We start from the raw sequence: 18,875 nt of genomic DNA, 5'->3' as shown, positions 1-18,875 counted from the left end.
TAAAGCACTTAAATGTGTGGTATTATTATACAAAATATTACCAATTCAGTAGACATAAAATTTCATTAACCCACATAATATAGGAATAACGCGCTATACGTAGTATTCACTTCTTTCGGCACTCCCCAAGCCGTTTTTATATTTTTTTACGGTTGTCAAATAAGAATTTTACAGATTTTTTAACTTCTTATATGCACCCAGATTAAAAAAAGCAAAAAGAAATATAAAAATGACCCCCTAATATTTATATGGACCCCTGAATCCTTCTCAACATTTTTTTTTTCATTTGATTTTATGATATTAAAAGAGAAAATAATTTGGGAAAAATTAAAGCCACCCAAATAACTCAATGTGAATTGATTAACTCTTTTTTCAAAAAAAAAAAACAAAATATAACGCGATTTTTTAGAGGAAAAAATCTTGAATGACCCTTAAAAAAGAGAAAAATTTTGGTCAAAAGAAAAAAATATGATTTTTGTAAATCACCTTAAATTGTGGAAGTATGTTCATCTCTGAATACGATAAGTATTTAAGTAATTGTACATGAATCAGTCCTCGGGCTGTTGGTAGTCGCGTCTACGTAGGGCACTCGCACTTGCTTGAATGCTTTAAGTCTTTAGCAAACGTGGATATGACCTAAACCCGGAAAACAACTGATCTAGTTAATTTCTGCCTCTAATTTTAGGTGTTAAGCCTCAACCCCACGCACCTGCGGTAGCAGAAAACAAAGCCAGTAGTTTAAGGCGCCAAGCTTCTAGTCACAGTCGAACCGAAACCTTCGATTCCAACAGGAAACCGGTTACGCCCAAAACACCTTCTACCGCCAGTAAAACTTTGAAAACAGTGGAGGAGAAAAGCAGCACCGTTGGTAGGATGGAAGCCGGGTATAAATTCTTGCGATCCAAAACTACTATAGATATGAGAAGTTCCAATTCTAAGCCTATAATCAGAAACGAAGATGGGGTTCCTTATATTACTCCTCTGCAGAGATACGATCTTCAGTTGTTGTTGATGGAAGATATATTGAAGAACGGCATATCAGGTAAGGCAATTTTTACTAATTGCTATAAGTAGAAAATATCTAAGCAATGGCAGTAGGTTTTTATAATTTTGGTCAACAAACTCCTTTATTAATCTACAGTATTAGGGGATAAATATATAAATATACATTATTTCCTTTAAAGTTCATCAGATTGCACATTATCAATGACATTTTTACCTCAGCACAGTACAACCTTAGAGTAGTGAATTTTACTCGTTGGTCGGGATCTCTCTGACAATTCCAGGACACTGGTGGTCGGGATCTCTCTGAAAATTCCAGACCACGTTGGTCGGGATCTCTCCTTATATATGTGGTCAAGATCTCTCGTACTATGATGTGGTTGAGATCTCTCCTTATATATGTGGTCGGGATCTCTCGTACTGTGATAAGGATGTGTCCGGGATCTCCCCTTGTATATCTACTACTAATACAGTAGAACCTCGATAACTCAAACCTCAATAACTTAAAAACCTCTATAACTTCAAAAAATTATATATTCCCTTCCCATCGGAGCCTAAAACCTCTACAACTTAAAATACACAAGTTCTATAACTTAAATAAATAATCTCAGTATTGGCCCTCAGTAACTTAGAGAAAGAAATTTTTCCACAACCTCTATAACATAAAATTGTTTGCCCATGAGTCATTTCGAAAGAACGTGCTTTCGGTCATATTTATTGCTTGCTCGTGTTCACTTAATGTAAACTACATAAAATGTCCTATTGTTTTCTTCTTGGAATCTCTTAAAAGCTGTATTTGCGGCGGTTAGGATTAGGACAACAGCTTACTGTATCATAAGTTTTTGATCACTCTCCTAGAAACATCGCTTTACGTACTGTGTGATAACTTGCTTAAAATTAGTTCAAAAAGAAAATCAACAACGCTAACATATGCTGTTAAATTAAAAGCTATAGAAGCAGTGAAAAATGGATTCAAAAGAAAAGAAGTTGCGGCTCAGTTTGGAATACTCGGGAGTACATTAACAATCATCCTTAAAAAAGGAGCTGAATTATTTAAAAAACAAGAATCAGGACACAATCTTCAATGTAAAAAACGAAAAATTGCCGAATCCCCTAATTTAGAAAAGTGTTTGCTTACGTGGTTAAAACAGTGTCGAAACAAAAGACCCATACTGAAAGAAAAAGCTGTAGAGTTCGCTAATTCACTAAAAATCGATAATTTTAAAGCCAACAATGGCTGGTTAGAGAATTTCAAGAAACGACATGATTTAGCCTTTAAAAAAATGTGCGGCGAAAGTGCAAGCGTAAGCAAATCAGTCTGCCAAGAATGGAAATCTGAATTGTATAATTTAGTGAATAATTATGATCCTAATGATGTTTTTAATGCTGACGAAACGGGACATTTTTCAAATGTCTTCCCGACAAAACATTAATATTCAAAAATGAAAATGAAAACACAGCAAGGAAGGACTTACAGAAAAACTGGAACCTTTAATTATAGGCAAGTCAAAAAAACCTCGGTATTTTGCAGGCTTAAAATCACTGCCGATGGATTATGAAGCTAATAAAAAAGCATGGATGACAGCAGAACTTTTTAAAAATGGCTTATTAATATAGATAAGCAATTGGTAACTTCAAATAGAAAAATTATTCTGTTCATCGACAACTACACAGCACACGGGGACATACCACCATTAAAGGCAATCAAAGTACAATTTCTTCCACCAAACACAACATCAGAACTTTAACCATTGGATCAGGGTATAATTAAAAATTTTAAAACATTATACAGAAAAAAAGTTGTTAGAAGAATGATAGCTGATATGGAGCAAAATACGATTTCTTTTATTAATGTTCTTCAAGCAATGACGATGTTGGACAAAGCATGGCGAAACGCAACACTCTTCACAGCGAAAAACCTGCTTTAGAACCTGTGATTTTTCTTCAGAGCCTCAAGAAATCATTGAAGAGGAAGATAATAATGTAACTGAAGAATTGAATAACCACATGTCTGGGTTAAAGACTTCTTTTGACGACTTCGTTACTTGCGCAGAGACGTTAACAGAGGAAGAAATATTGGAATTAGTTTACAACTGTATTGAAAGTGATAAAGACGATGAATTTAACGACGACCCACATACTTCATCTACGAGCGTATCAATCAACTAAGAAAAAAGTGCTATAAAAGAAAATCGCAGACTGTTTTTAGTAAACTATACATTTAATTGTTGCTTTAACTTTATGTAACTTGTATAATAAATGAATGTAGTGTATTTAGTAATGTAGTGTATAATAAATGCCTATATATATTTTATTGAAGTTCTGACCTATATTAATCCATCCCAACATAGAGCCTTGATAACTGAAAACCTCTATAACTTAAAATATTTGGTTTTTCGCTTGGACTTTAACCTTCTTCTTCTTCTTCTTCTTCTTAGAGTGCCATCTCCCTACGGAGGTTGGCAATCATAATGGCTATTTATATTTTTGAGCTTGCTGCTCTAAACAAATCAATCGATCTGCATTGATACCAATCACGTGATTCTTCAACCATGAGTTCTGCCGTCGGCCAAGAGATCTTCTTCCTTGAATCTTTCCCTGTATGATGAGTCTCAAAATTTCATATTTTGGTCCCCTCATCACGTGGCCTAGGTATTCCAGTTTTCTGGTTTGTATAGTGGTGATTAGTTTTGTTTCTTTACCAACCCTCTCCAGTACTTCTTTATTTGTAATTCTATCAGTCCATGATATTTTTGAGACTCTGCGGTATAACCAGAGTTCGAAAGCCTCGATTCTTTTTAAATTGCATTTTTTTAATGTCCAAGTCTCAGCTCCATATAGTAATATTGAAAATATATAACAGCGAATGGTACGTAGTCTGATCTCCAAATTTAGATTTTTGCACGTTAGGAGTCGCTTCATTCGTATAAATGCTGATCTACTTTACTGAGGACTTTAACCTATCGAGGTTCTACTGTATTCAATCTATGACGTCATCACGAGGCGGTGGCATTACCGGAGCGCGGAGTGGAGACGAAGATGGGCGGGGCTTGTGACGTCAGAGATCAGTGAAGCGAGGCCCTTTCTAATAAGTCAACGTTGACGAGTAAAATTCCTTACTCTAAGAGTACAACCAACTGCTTAAAAAGACCCTAACAATATTTTTCCAATTTTTTGGTACTCAAAAAACCATAATTTACTTTAAAAATTATTGAAAAACCAGTACGCTAATTATTTACCTTTAATTTATCGAGTGCAAATGACAGTTAGAAACGGTTGGTGTTATTTACATAGTTGTCGTGTCAAATTTTTGTCAATATCACAATTTTTTGTGTAATGAATCACACCTAAAAAATACTGATAAAAAAAGTGACAAACACAAAATCTGTTTAATTTATTAATGTTTTGTATTTTGAGAACGATTTCCGAAGTGGAAATTGAAACGTCAATAAACTTATTTTAAACTTAAGCTGTGGCTTATTCCCATTAAAAGTAATAGTTGGATTAAAATGCCACAAGAAAATAGCTTCAGGACAAAACCTAAAATACTGTGAATAATCAATTATTCATTATATTTTATAACAATAAAAATATCAAAACAAATTAGAACAGATAATTGAATACAGTGCAATTGACTTCAAAATGAATAAAGGTCCTCACCAACGATAATCACATCCTTGATCCCCAAATACATCGAGGTCCCAGACTCTCTCGGACGTATATTACATACGACGGGAACATAAAAATTCTCAAAAAGTTGGTATTAAAATAGATCAGTTTTTGTTATATGTAAGTCAATAGTTTTCTAGTTATTCACTGTTGAAAATCAGAATCAAAAATAAATCTCTTTAAATGCTAAAATGTTTTACAAAAAAATGTTACTGATCTTTTTAAAATATTTGATTTTAAAGTAATATTTCCACAAGGAAAATGAAATTCCTGTGGTTGGCTATATACCATGAATCATAAAAACTTTAATTTAAAAAATCCTTTATAAAAGGTATATATTCTAAAATTGCCCTTCCGTTGACATTACAGAACGTTTTCGGTCTAGTAAGTCCATCATCAGTGTAGTTACCAGGTACCGATGACTGAAGTCATTAAATATGTGTGTAAAAACAGTTTAAAAGTAAAAAAGTGTAAAAGCATGTTAACTTTGTTAATTAATACATATTTGTTGTTAAATTTAAATGATTTTATAGTTTTAAACAGATGTACATCATGTCAACGCAAGACTTCCAGAGGGTTGCCAATCCAAGAGAAGGCTGGGTCCTCAGTTGCTATTGAGGACACATAGAGATACCTTATCTTGGGTTGGCAAGCCCCCTATGAGTCTTGCGTTGCCATGATGTAAATCTGTTTAAAACTACAACATCATTTAAATTTAACAACAAATATGTATTAACAAAGTTAATATTTAGTTAATAGTTTTTAAATAAAAGTTTTTACAGTAATATTTGATTAAACTCTTCTTTGTGTGTAAAAAGCCCTTTAAAATATTGTTTAATTTTAGGCAAAGATGCTCCGTGCACCTCAGCCAGGAAACTCTGTGAAAACCTGATCAGCTACACGATGAGCATAACATCAGCCAAACGCCATACTCTAGAAGATCCAGATCTTTACTTCGATAACAAAAGCGGCGTGTTGGTCGAAGTCAATAACCAAGAGAAGAAAATCCGAAGGAAAAAAGGACTAGAGCGAGTGCAGAATCTTCCTGGAAAACTGGATCACGTAACTGTTGTGGCTTATAACGTAGGAAATAATTTTGCTCACTAAAGTCCACCTATGGAAAACTTCTAAGACTTCTTTTGTAGTACTAGCACAGTATATGTAACGAACAGTTCGTCTATGACTAAGTGACGCATATGTAGTTGTTGCAGTGCTGTCATTATTATCTAGGGGTGAGTTTATTCTCAACCATTCGTTACACAGTAACGATTTAGTCCACCTCTAACTTTTTCGTTTCAACATGGCGGTAAATTAGTTCCCTTTAATTTTCAAAGGTGTCGTTAAGACAAAAACTACCGTTTGTTGCGTAAATTGTGGTACTAGACTAGTCTAACCTCATTCGAATTCTGATATGATACCTCCGATAATATAATTATCTTTTTACGCATTACGCTAATTCCAAAAACGAAGTATTATCTTGCATTTTACATAGAGGAATTGCTATCATCATTGAAGTAGAAATAATTGTATAAGTTTTATTTATTTTATAACTTTTTAATGCTCTAGAGTACAACTGAACAAAATTAACACAGTTAATATTTAATAACTAATACTAAAACTGATTTGAACATTTTTTGTTGGGAATGTCCATTTAATGTCAATTTTGTCAATTCGCCTTATCCGGACCTTTTAAATCCGAAACTTTTAATTAATTTTAATGTACTAGTGCTTGGATTTTCATAAAAAAAGAAATTTCAAAGTTTTTAAATGTTTTGAAGAAATTGGAAGTGAAATTTCAACTATACTGTTTGTTTTTTTCTCGTAAATCGTAAAATAATTGCCACTATAAATTGATATATCTATATTCTAGTTATATAAGTTCATTGCCATAAAGCATCGACAAACAAGTAAAACATGCTTGTATTAAACTTGCAGATGGATTTACTAATGTTGTGTTCAACATTATTCCACAATCATCATCTCTAGTCGTTACAAGATTTTTTACATTATATAAACCAATATGTCACCTGTTCTATACCTGATACATCATTTAAAAATTATTTATATTTATATTATAATGATCGTAATAAGCCTTCATACAGTTGCCAAAATGTCGGCAACACTCTTCACAACAATAAATTTAATTTTTCGGTCTATAAGAGACGATTATTTCTCGGTCTTTTAGAGAAAGAGAAGGTTATGGCTCCTTTATACTATAAAATCCAGGACATAGCAGATAGTCCTGCTTAAATGCGTACAATCGATAAAAACAATGTAAATTGAAATATTTCAAACTGTTCAAGGTAACTTTTCAACAAAAAAGTGACTTCTAATGGCATCATCACTATTACAGTTCAATGAATTTAATTTATAGCATTCAAGCTTTATGGGTTCTATTTCTACATATGGTCCATCTTGCTTTATGGCATGGAAACGTGGACTTTGAAAAAAACATCTATCAACAAACTTGAAGCATTTGAAATGTGGTCATTAAGAAGAATGATGCACATACCTTGGGTGGATAGAGTTCGAAACGGTGACGTCCTTAAGAAAGCCGGCGTGGAAAGAGAACTCTTTAAATTAATTAAAAAACGTAAGATTGGTTACCTTGGTCACATATTGAGAGGAGCAAAATATGAAATACCACAGTTAATCCTACAAGGGAAGATCGAAGGTAGGAGAGGAGCCGGTCGCAAACAATTATCCTGGTTAAGGAATATTAAAGAATGGACAGGAATACACAATACAGGCGAGCTGTGTCACGCCGCCAAGAACAGAATTCTAGTAATGAGATAGTCGCCTACGCACTTTGGTGTATGGCATGTTAAGAAGAAGAAGGGTTCTATTTGAAAAATCCTGTTATATTTTTACCCAAGTTTAATGTGATTATATTTTTTAAAATTATTAATAATATATAATAAGTTAATGTGTTCATTTTGTTCAGAATTTTATTTTTATATTAAATCGGATGGCTTGTTAAAACGCCAATCTTAAAAATTGAATCTTTGTATCCGGTAATTAGGGATAAAGCTCCAGAAAAATAGGTCTGACTGTAATATGAATATTTAGTACGTCATTGACAACGACATGGTTCGTTTCTTGTATAAATTGACGTTCTGCGGTGTATTGACAGTTATTCTGTCACATGACATATGGGAATTCAGTCTTATTGCGGCCACGTCCAATGGATGGAGATTTTGCTGAAATGGTAAAGTAAAGAAGGCTTCACAAAAAATTAGAATTAATGGAAATAATTGAAATTAATGTTTTATAGATTTTAAAGACTGTTGTCGACTCTTGTCGTATTTTTTGTCGTTTTAAGTAATTCAGTAAGTCAGTTATGTTCATTGTTTTAATCTTATTTTATTGAGGAATAGTACTACCAATTATGGAAATTAAGTTTTAAGCTCACTACAGAACTTCAAAAGTTAAAACGCTCATTGCTGCACACAAATCTACACATACTGCCAAATACGGACCATCAATAACACATATAATAGCTTCTAGAAATAAATAAGTGCCTTGAAAATACCGATGTAAGTAAATTTTTTGACAATTGTAAAAAAATTATAACAAAATAAACATTTTCCTGTATGAAATGTAATACAGAATTGTAACTACAAATAAAAATGGTTCGCTGTTATCTATATCTATAACAAACATTTTATAGAACAACCAAAAATTGCAACAAATTGAAAACAGAGACTTTTACTTATTTGTTAGGATGTCTTACATTGAAAACCTTATTTAATGTTACATGATCACCATAACAGTCTGATTTAACGCACTATCATGTACAATATCTGATTAATGAATGTATGATGTAAAAGAGTGTAAATCATTCTTTGTGAAGCTTTCTACACACATAAAATATTATTAAATAAAAAATTTAAATTGGGTTAGTTGTTACTATATTCAGCATACAAGTATGTGAAGTTGTAAATGAACTAATGAAATATGACGTCATCTTATAGGTGGAGGGGATTAATTTTTTCAATTAAAGTTGTAATTATAGATAAAAGTCTATAATACATAATTTAATTTAAACATTCCTAAATTGTTTGTGAATTTAAAGATAACGTTTTAATTTGCATGTATTTTACGTATGTTTGATAATTTCTTTGTAAATATTCGTAAGCTCTGCACACCTACTGTGACGTCACGATTTCATTAGTCCATTTTTGGCGAAAACTAAGTGCAATATCTGCTTTGGCATGAATCAAACGTATTTCTACGTCACTGTCTTAAAAGTATTTTTATAGTGATGAAATATTTTTTATATTAATCTATTCGTAATCGTAAAGTGTTCGTTGAATTTTAAGTTTTTAAAACTTTTTTTGTATGTCTAAAAGAAAACAAAAAGGAATTTTTCCTCGATTTTACAACAGAAAACCCCAATTGTTATTTTTCTTTGTTACTTTTGTATGTTTTCGTTGTCTTTTAATGTTCAAATAAATTATCCAAACAAATAGTTGTTTTATTCTAATGAATCATAAGATTTGGCACGGCACTGTGGCTTTGTGGTATAAATTGATAATAGAGACTAGAGATATACATCGTCGACCTAATCTGTAAACTGCGTAATTCCATGTGTCCAAATTTTACAGGAGACACAAAAAACTATCTCCTTCGACGTAAATGTGTTATTTTCGTCCAATTTTTTCTGTACTGGTTCTAGATTGTTTCTTTTTTACAACTGTTAGTCAAATTATAGTATATTTTGTTTATTTTTTATTTTTTTTTGTAGATACGTAGTTTTCTTAGTAATGAACTTGGAGATACGAATTTTTCATTTCATTAAAAGTGCATACCGAACATGAGAAAGTTTACTGCAAAATTCAAAAATGTAAATAATAATAATAGTTTGATTAATAAATGTTAAATTCAAAACCAATAAGCTGGTTTTCTGGTTCTACTTGACACCATCGTTTGGAAAATAAATGCAAACAATGTCTGACAAATTAGGTTTATTTGAGAAATAAAAAGGATCAAAATAAACATTATAAACTAAAATAAACAAAACATTTTTCGAAGTGTTTATTTGTGATAAGCTTGAAGATGATTGTATTTTTTTCAGAGAATTTTTTACTCTTTCGCTGTAGAGCGATGGTAAATTATCAAATGGTATCACTTCAAACTTGGTATTTCTTCTGACATCCAACATTTTCCAATATATAATATTGTCTTAGACTTATTGTCTTCTGTAGAATAAGTGTCTTTGCAGGCAGTTTCACAAACAGAAATGTAAACTGCTGGTACATTAATGTTCCTCTTCTTTAATTTTCTCTCAATTGTTGAATGAACAGAATCAACTTCCATTTGAGTATGCCCCTTTAAAAGAAATTTCTGAATAATTTCTATATTTTCTTCACAGGCAAGATTTAACAAGCTGTTTGCCAGAATGCAGTTTCTATTTTAATAGTTGCAGCCGTCGCTATACAATATTATGGTGTTAGATGGTGCAGACGTTTTCAATAGGTTAGAGATGAAATAGACAATTATTGTTGAAAACTCATTGGCAGTCAAGTTCCCTTCACATTCGTTCCACAAAAATCAAAACCCTTTATCTTTATTATTACAAAGTGTAAAATTATGTACTGCCAACTTCACTTTGTAATACATGGACGAATAGAAAATACTGTGTGTTTGGATTTAGTATCTTTGTTTAATTCATCTCTAGCTTCTCTTTTTAACGTCATATTTGGCGACTTAATAGAAAACTAAACATCCAATATGTAAAAGAATAAATCTAGAGGAATACATTTTTTTATTCATACATCTTTTTAGATTAAACCTTTACTTTATCTCTGATTGCTTTCGATATAAAGGGAATATTGTATTCTGTCAAAATTGAAATAATAAGATATTCGGTTTCCGAAGACTTCGTAAATCCACATTTTATAGCAATATGACTAATACGAATACTACGTATCTCCCATTTTAAAAGATAAGATGGTAAAACGGAAATATTTTCTAGATACACATATCACTAATATTTGTATATTGTTTAATAAGTATTTAATACTACGTATCACCAACTTTTTCTTTAAATATTTCAAAATAACGGTAAACAACACTTTCAAAACAGTGACTTGTACTTATCTGGTAGAAATATATGCACTTCCTCCTGTTCTTAACGTTAACTAGGGACTTTTTGAAACAGATGGCAGTAATATCTTAACTCATTATCAGAGAATTGTGGAGTTACGCAGTTTGCAGATCAGGACGACGAGATATTATATAGAAACCATTTAGTAAATGATTCAGAAGGAAATAGAACTACCACAAGATAATTTTCTAATGTTAAATCTTTTGAAAACAACAATTCAGATTAAAAAGAAAACTAATAACATGAATTTATGCACAAACCATGAGAGTATGTATGGTCTGTGAATTTATGTAAAAAACTGGTGTCCCAAAGCAACAGTTTCTAAAATAGCAAAAAGTTACAGCAAATTCTACATACAGCCAATGCCAATAATTATATATTATAAGGAAAATATTGCAGTATCATCGATGTAATTTATTTTTAACTAAAGCTTAAGCATGAATGAAAATTAACTTTTGAATTCTATAATTTATTATTGTTTCTGAATACACCTACAAAAGAGGCCAAAGTAAATGACGTTTATTGATTTTACAAAAAAGAAGTAGAATATAGCTATAGATTTTTTAGAATTCAGAAGTAAATAATGATTTTTTAATAACTAGTTTTTAAAAACAACTAAAATGGATTTAAGACAACCAGGTAAAACAATACGATTTTTAGTAAAAAATCCTTTATATACTATTTTTTTATTGAACTTCATTCTAACAGACTTTCTTTTAGACGATTCAAAAAATGTATTTGGCCCCTTGGTTTTTGAGGAAAGCCAGTACAGTGACCTCCAAAGTGATGTAGAAACACAGTGTTTATTCTGTGAGGATCGTTTTAATCTCAAACTGTCTTTACCGATGTTCCTTGCTCATATATTCGATGTTCATAGTGTAGTAATTGAAGATGTGCAAAATATAGATAATTTACATGAGTATGTACTATCTGATAATATTTTTGAACTATATAGTGTTCATTGAGTGTATATAAATTTTACATGGATGGATACTTGCATATCTATGAATGTTATATAACAAACAGAATATAATCAATGGCCACAGTCTATTGTATTTTAAAAGACTACACTAGTCACTTTCACATAAAACAACTATAAGATGGGTCAATAACTTTTTAGGAGCTTATGCATCTCGCACCTCTCATGCAAGCACAATTTTAACAATAAAACTAGCAACAGGAAGCTCTTTTTAGTGATAATTTTTAATCTGTTGCTGAGTCGATGTGATAAATAAATACTACTAAACACTTTATTTTCTTTTGTTTGGTATATCAATCTTATTAAAGTTATATATTTATTCAACCTCTGTATTTGGCTTTAATAACCAAAAGGGTTGATATAACTTGCAAATAAGTAAATAAAAAATATAAATCTTACATCCAGTATTAAATATATCTTAATAATTAACTCTTTTAATCTATACCAGTATGTTTTTTCTAGGTATGTTTCTTATTGGCATAAAAAATTTCAAAAGAATTCTTTAGAACAAATTATTCCATCTCTTAGCTTAGATTCGACAGGCCAAAAATATTATCTAATGTCAAGTTTATTAAAAGAAGATAAAGAAGTAAGACACAAACTAAAATTGGATTATGCTATAAAAATTCAGGAATATGAAAGAAATAATAAAAATTTTAGTAGGTCTTGCTTGATGTGTAAACTAGAATATGAAGGTATGTGTACCAACTATATTTTTAATGAAATATGGAATCCAAAAAATTTAAAAGCAAAATCCACACACATACAATTTCATTTTATTAATAAAACTTGTTTTTAGGGCCAAGACCTGGTTATTTTGAACATCTTTCCTCACAACATAATCTACAATTAGGAAACCCTCAAAATCTTGTGTTTGTTGATGAACTAATAAATAAAATTGAGAGCAAAATGACAGCACTACAGTGTATATATTGTGAAAGGACTTTTCCTGATAGACATGTTTTAAAAGAACACATGAGAAAAAAGCTACACAAAAGGATCAATCCTAAAAATGAGGAGTATGATAAGTACTATATTGTAAATTACTTAGAAGAGAATAAAACATGGAAGACTATTCAGAAGGAAAATGATAGATATGCAGTGAATAAAGGTATGATAAATGTGTTCATATATGTGTCTCATTATAAAAGTGATTCCAATATTACTTTATCATTTTGACCTTATCAGTGGGTACTCATAAAATCTGCAAAGCTAGTTACTATAATTGTGGATCTACTAGATCTGTTCTTTGTAACTTATATAAGTTTATACTATTTCTTTTGTAGAATCAGAAGCAAATGCAGATGAGGAGTATTCAGATTGGAATGAAAAAGAAGATTTAATCACATGTTTGTTCTGCAAAAGTAAAGAAACAGATATTAACGTGATTTGTCTTCATATGGAGAGCGACCATGATTTTAGCTTCGTAGATGTTACTAAAGATCTAGATTATTATCAGAAAGTAAAATTAATCAATTATATAAGAAAGCAGATGCACCAAAACAAGTGTTTGTATTGTGACAAGAAATTTAATATTATTTTAGATTTACAAATGCATTTAATGGAAGAAAATCATTATAAAATTCCAGACTTAAAGATTTTTGATCAACCTGAGTAAGTTTTAGTATAACTATAATATTCAGTTGAGTCCATGATTCTTTACCCATGCGTCATCATTTACAGCATATGAAATAAATCAGAAATTTACTCCAGGTAACAGCAAATATAATTAAATATACAATAACATGTACAGTGTGTTGATGTAATAGGTAATAGTAAAATTATTAAAAAAATGAAACATTATTTAGCTCAAATAATATTGTTGCAACATATTGAATGTATGTAATAGATTTTCCAGGCATAATCTAAAAAATTCAATAAACTATATTTTTTTGTCATTTCTTTCACTTTTGTGGAAACTTAAACAAAACCATTCCTTAACCGTGTGCACAGGTTAACTCGTGATTTTAACTTAGATATGCTGCTTAAGGGTACGAGGTGGCACTTTAAAAATGTTTTTGAGCTCCTTTGATATTAAACCTTCTATCAAAGACTATACACGCATATAAGGTAACAAAAAATCTTGTATAGATAATATTTTTACAAATCTTGACATATTTGATTCTCTTGTATTCAATCCTCATACATCTGATCATACTGCTCAAAAGGTAAAATTTGAATTAAATGAATTTGAGTCAAATATATTAAAAAAAAATGAATATTTAGCAAGGGGAATAAACATTTTTTTTAAATTCATGTTAGGTAATGTAGACTGGGTATCTGTTTTTGAGGCATTAGAAGTAGATAATCAGTGGGATGCTTTTATTAATATTGTTCAGAAAATTTTTATACAATGTTTTCCACCCAATGAGATAAATACAGCAAATAAAAAAAATCACAAAAGTACTTTAAAAATGATGATATAAAACATTGTAAATCTAAGCTTGATGTTTTGTTGACACTTTCTACCAATAATGTTGATTATAAAGATATTTACAGGACAGAAAAACGCAAATACAATTCTTTACTTACTCAATCTCGAAAAAATTGTTATAAAGAACAAATTGAAAATAGCGAAAATAAAACTAAAATGGCTTGGCAATTGGTAAAAGAGATTAAGGGTAATTCCAAAAATCAAGGTAATTTCTGTTTGGAGGGTGACCCCCAGGTGCTTTCTAACAAAATATCAATTTATAGCAAATGCAGCGCCAGAAGCTGTAAAGAAAATAAAGCATGTACAAAATTTTCACATTAATATCAAACAAAATAATCATTGGATGTTTTTAACTCCTGTTTCAGAGAAAGAAATAAGTCAAATATTAAATAACTTAAAAAACAAGCATAGCTCTAGTTATGATGTAATATCAACCAATTTAATTGAATATGTTTCATCAGAGATTTCTCTTCCTCGTTCTTTTATAGTTAATGCTGCTTTCAGGTAAGGTAAATTTCCTCAAAGTTTAAAACTGGCAATTTTTCAGGCCACTACATAAAAAAGGTGATATTACTAAGATGGAAAACTATAGACCCATAAGCCTTCTTCCATCATTCTCAAAAATATTCGAAAAAGCAATATATTTCAGACTACACAACTTTTTTTACTACAAACAACTTATTTAGTAGTTCACAGCACGGTTTTCTCGCAGGGGGATCTGTTGAGACAGCTACCTATGATTTTATATTAAAAATTTTAGAAAAACTAGAGGCAAAGACGAAAACACTAGGTGCTTTTTTGGACCTATCTAATGCTTTCGATAGCCTAGATCATGTTCTTTTATTACAAAAATTACATCTTTATGGAATACAGGGACCAACATTAAAATGATAAAGTCATTTCTCACAGATAGGTCGCAAAGGTATGTCTGGAGAAAAGGGAATGTAAGGTTTACTCTGAACCAATCAATTTAAAATTAGGCATACCATAGGGAAGTGTATTGGGGCCTTTTCTCCTTTTGGTCTATATAAACGACCTTCCAAATGCGGTGGTTAGTAGTCCCTTAAACCTTGTAAATTTCGCTGATGACTCAAATGTGCTTTTCCGGGAAAAAACTTTAGAAACACTCCTCACAGTGGCAGAGCAAATGAGCAAGGCTGAACAGTAGTGGTTCAATGGAAATCGGTTGTTGCTTAATACTGATAAGACAGTTTTTGTCTACTTTAGAACCAGCCAGTCACGAGAACAGTTTCCAGATACAATTAATTTTCTATCACAAAACACGGAATCAGTTAAATTTCTTGGTCTTCATATTGACCAGAATTTGAATTAAGGGAAACAAATACAAAATACAACAAAAAAACTGAATGGAGACTGCTACTCATTAAGAGTGTTAAAAAGCTATCTAGACCAAGGGATTTTACTATCAGTACATTATGCAAACTTTTATTCTGTTATGTGATATGGAGTAATCTTCTTGGGTTCTGCAGTAGATAGCTCAACTGTCTTTATAGTCCAAAAAAAGGCAGTCCGGGTGATGTTAGGATTAAAGGCGGGAGAATCCTGTAGAGGCCGATTCAAATCACTCAATATACTCACTTTCTCAGCCATCTATGTAATTGAATGTATTATGTTCACTTTTAAAAAAATTTCTTTGTTTTGTCACCTGCCTCCCAATCATGAATACAGTGGAACCTCGATTATCCGCCAGGGCATCGGACCAAGGGTATGACGGATAATCGAAAAGACGGTTAAAAGAACATTAAAAAAAATTCATAGCATAACTCCCAAATTTTATTTGTATGTTTTATTTGTCAATATAAGAGAGATTTATGTTAGTACAGTCGAATCAATTTGATTTAAAATATTCCGAAATCTTTGTTTGTTTTATTATTACTTCACATTTTGCAACGGCTGAATTTCTTAATCGACGTAAAATCATCAAATGTACCTTATTTGTTTCTTCTTGCCGAGAATTCCACTCGATGAATTGTGTATGCGATGCAGCTTCTCTAGCTTCTTTACGCAAATCTTTGTGAGTTGCAATCATCAACATCGCCACCCCAGCCATACTTTTCAATTCCTTCAGCATTTTTCTTTGAGATTGTTGTTCTCGGAACATTATACTTTTTGCTCAATACGATAGCAGAAATACCTTTCTTTCGTTATGCGATAATTTCTATTTTTTTTTTTCAATTGACAAAACAACACGTTTTCTTTTTGATGCTCCAGATGTGGAAGGCTCCATTTTTCAAAACTTAATGAATCAAAGGACTAAGTGACACAATCAATGTTCGAATTTGAATCAAACTGAATTATGGTGACACACAGATATTGACTGTAATAATTATTGTGCTGTGGGTTTTTATTTTCTGTTTGCGATTCTAAAAATAGAACTCTAAAAGCACGGTATCATTTATTACTACCTATTTACATTGAAATTTAATCCAGAGCCCTTGATAAGAACAAAAATTATTTACATAAAATAATGTGGTGGTGGCATAACTGCAGGTGTATATTTCAACGAATTTCGTTTGGCTGATCGCAATGCTCAAACAAAATGAATTTAGGACTAAATTTTTACTTATGTGCTGAATATAACTTATGTATGAACACTGACGGTTAACAGAGGTGACGGTTAATAGAGAGACGGATAATCGAGGTTCTACTGTATAATGCAAGAAGCCTTAATTTGAATTTGCCACTTACAGATTGTCTATAACAGAGAGAAGTCCTTTGTATGCGTGTGTTAAATTTTATAATGGTCTACCATCTGACAACAGGAAACACACTATAGAGCTTTTAAAAGAAAGGTTTTTCAACACCTAGTTGACATTCTGTCTGGACTCTCTGCCCTATTCTGTGGCCTATCTTTCTCCCTGATCAACATATTTAATTTGTAATGTTAATAAATTTTAATGTGTGATGTCTAAATATATATATATATATATATATATATATATATATATATATATATATATATATATATTTAATCTGTAATTAATAATGTGAAGTTATTTGCTCAATTATGTTAAAATTGATGCAAATAAAAATTTACGCTACTCTACTCTAACTTTGTATGTAAATTAATGGCAAAACAAAATTCACTTACCATGAAATTTCAAACTCCAATATACAATTAGTTGTGGAAACTAACTGTTAACTAATAATAACTAACTGTTTGTGTAATATAAATAACTTCTAAATGCAAAATGGGACAAAAAGAAAACAGCAAAAAATCCAATAAACTGACACCCACAAGTAAACAAACCAAAAAAATTATAAATTGTATGTCCTTAATCTAAAAACGTCCCCAAGACAAATCTTTTTTGTACGTATCTCTTTTCTATTTATTGAGTCTAGAGCGTTCATAAAAATAACATGTGTTTTTACTTAATAACAGGTGGTAGCTGGTTTGTCTTTAGTTTCATGTGTGAAAGCATGATAAAAGTATGTGTTTTATCTCGCCAGGTATTAATGACGCACGGGTAAAGAACCATGGACTCATTTGTATGGGTAGATTTATTGATATACAAGGTATTATTAAAACGGTCCTTCAAATATAACCTTGAAGTTGTAATTGTCAGATTTAAGTAAGGTTTAAAATAATTTGGTAGACAATTTTGCACGATATAAATATAAAGATAATAATATACTTTGATGCTTTTTATAAAGTATGTGATATATTTTTTTAGGTTTTATTTTCCCACATATGAAAATGATGCTTTCCTCTATTTGATTGATGATGTAGAAGACTGAAAGTGCAGAAATATAGCAAATGTGTATTTATATCAATTTATTGTCAGCTGTTTTTGTTATTAATGTTTTATAATATAAATAAACCATAAAATACGAAAAGTGATTTAATATTTTTTGTTTCTTGTCTGATTTTAATTTTTTTAATATATTATGTATTTTCTATGTACATAATTATCTGGGTATTATAGTTATATGTTAAGAATATATCTCAAAAGATAAAAAATGGATGAAAAACTATTAAAAATAGTTTGGGGTTGGGACCAAGAGCAAAAAACAACCCTCATTGTGTGTTTGACAGTAAAAAATAAATTCTGTATATTTGCCAACGATCCGAATAAGCAAGAGAGAAAATCGGGATAGAAAAAGTATCCAGTTTTGAGTATATTATGCAGCTCTGGGCTGGGATGTTGGCACATCATTGATCGAATTTCGTAAAAATAGTTATACCGTCTGAATGGTCAGTTGGTTTCAGCTTTTGGTCAGTTATAGTTAATTTTTTTTATCCTAATACAAACAGTCAGAAACGGTACATGTTCATTCAAAAGACATACACAGTCCGGTAAAATTTAAATTTATAATGGCACAAAGAAGCTCAAAATACCTCCTCCCGTTTATGCTGTCCTAATAAAAACTGTCAGAAACAGAACATTTTCATTCAAATGATTTATCGAGTATATGCTGTTCATTGCAATTAAAATTTACAAAGGCTAAAATAAGTTCAAAATACCTCCTCGCGTTTCTATTATCCTAATACAAACTATCAGAAACTGAACATTTTCGTTCAAATCCAGTATAATCAGTCAATTGAAATTAAAATTTGCAAATGCACAAAACTTCAAAATACCTCCTCGCGTTTCTGTTATCCTAATATAAACTGTCAGAAACTGGACATGTTCATCAGAATATTCTTTATATTCGTTTGT

The 18,875-nt window shown here is 30.9% G+C and overlaps 2 protein-coding genes across 3 annotated transcripts in view; both read left to right on the top strand.

Moving 5' to 3' along the window:
- The window catches only part of LOC140445213 (PP2C-like domain-containing protein CG9801), a 38,082-nt gene extending 29,115 nt beyond the window's left edge, over window positions 1-8,967 (top strand). For both annotated transcript variants that reach the window (XM_072537107.1, XM_072537108.1), the window contains 2 exons: window positions 686-1,042; window positions 5,516-8,967. In XM_072537107.1, the coding sequence (XP_072393208.1) occupies window positions 686-1,042; window positions 5,516-5,778 (620 nt within the window). In that variant the 3' untranslated portion in view covers window positions 5,779-8,967. The remainder of the gene's footprint in view (window positions 1-685; window positions 1,043-5,515) is intronic.
- Window positions 8,968-11,311: 2,344 nt separating this feature from the next.
- Window positions 11,312-18,043, top strand: LOC140445212 (zinc finger protein 277). Its single transcript, XM_072537106.1, has 6 exons — window positions 11,312-11,419; window positions 11,501-11,699; window positions 12,222-12,454; window positions 12,559-12,870; window positions 13,046-13,373; window positions 17,889-18,043. The coding sequence occupies exons 1-6, from the start codon at window positions 11,401-11,403 to the stop codon at window positions 17,950-17,952; spliced, it is 1,155 nt and encodes a 384-aa protein (XP_072393207.1). The 5' UTR covers window positions 11,312-11,400; the 3' UTR covers window positions 17,953-18,043.
- The last annotated feature ends 832 nt before the right edge of the window (window positions 18,044-18,875 follow it).

This window comes from Diabrotica undecimpunctata, chromosome 7, assembly GCF_040954645.1.
Source record: "Diabrotica undecimpunctata isolate CICGRU chromosome 7, icDiaUnde3, whole genome shotgun sequence".
Taxonomy (NCBI): domain Eukaryota; kingdom Metazoa; phylum Arthropoda; class Insecta; order Coleoptera; family Chrysomelidae; genus Diabrotica; species Diabrotica undecimpunctata.
Note: the sequence above shows the minus strand (reverse complement) of the source record. Positions and strands in the feature narration are given on the sequence as shown.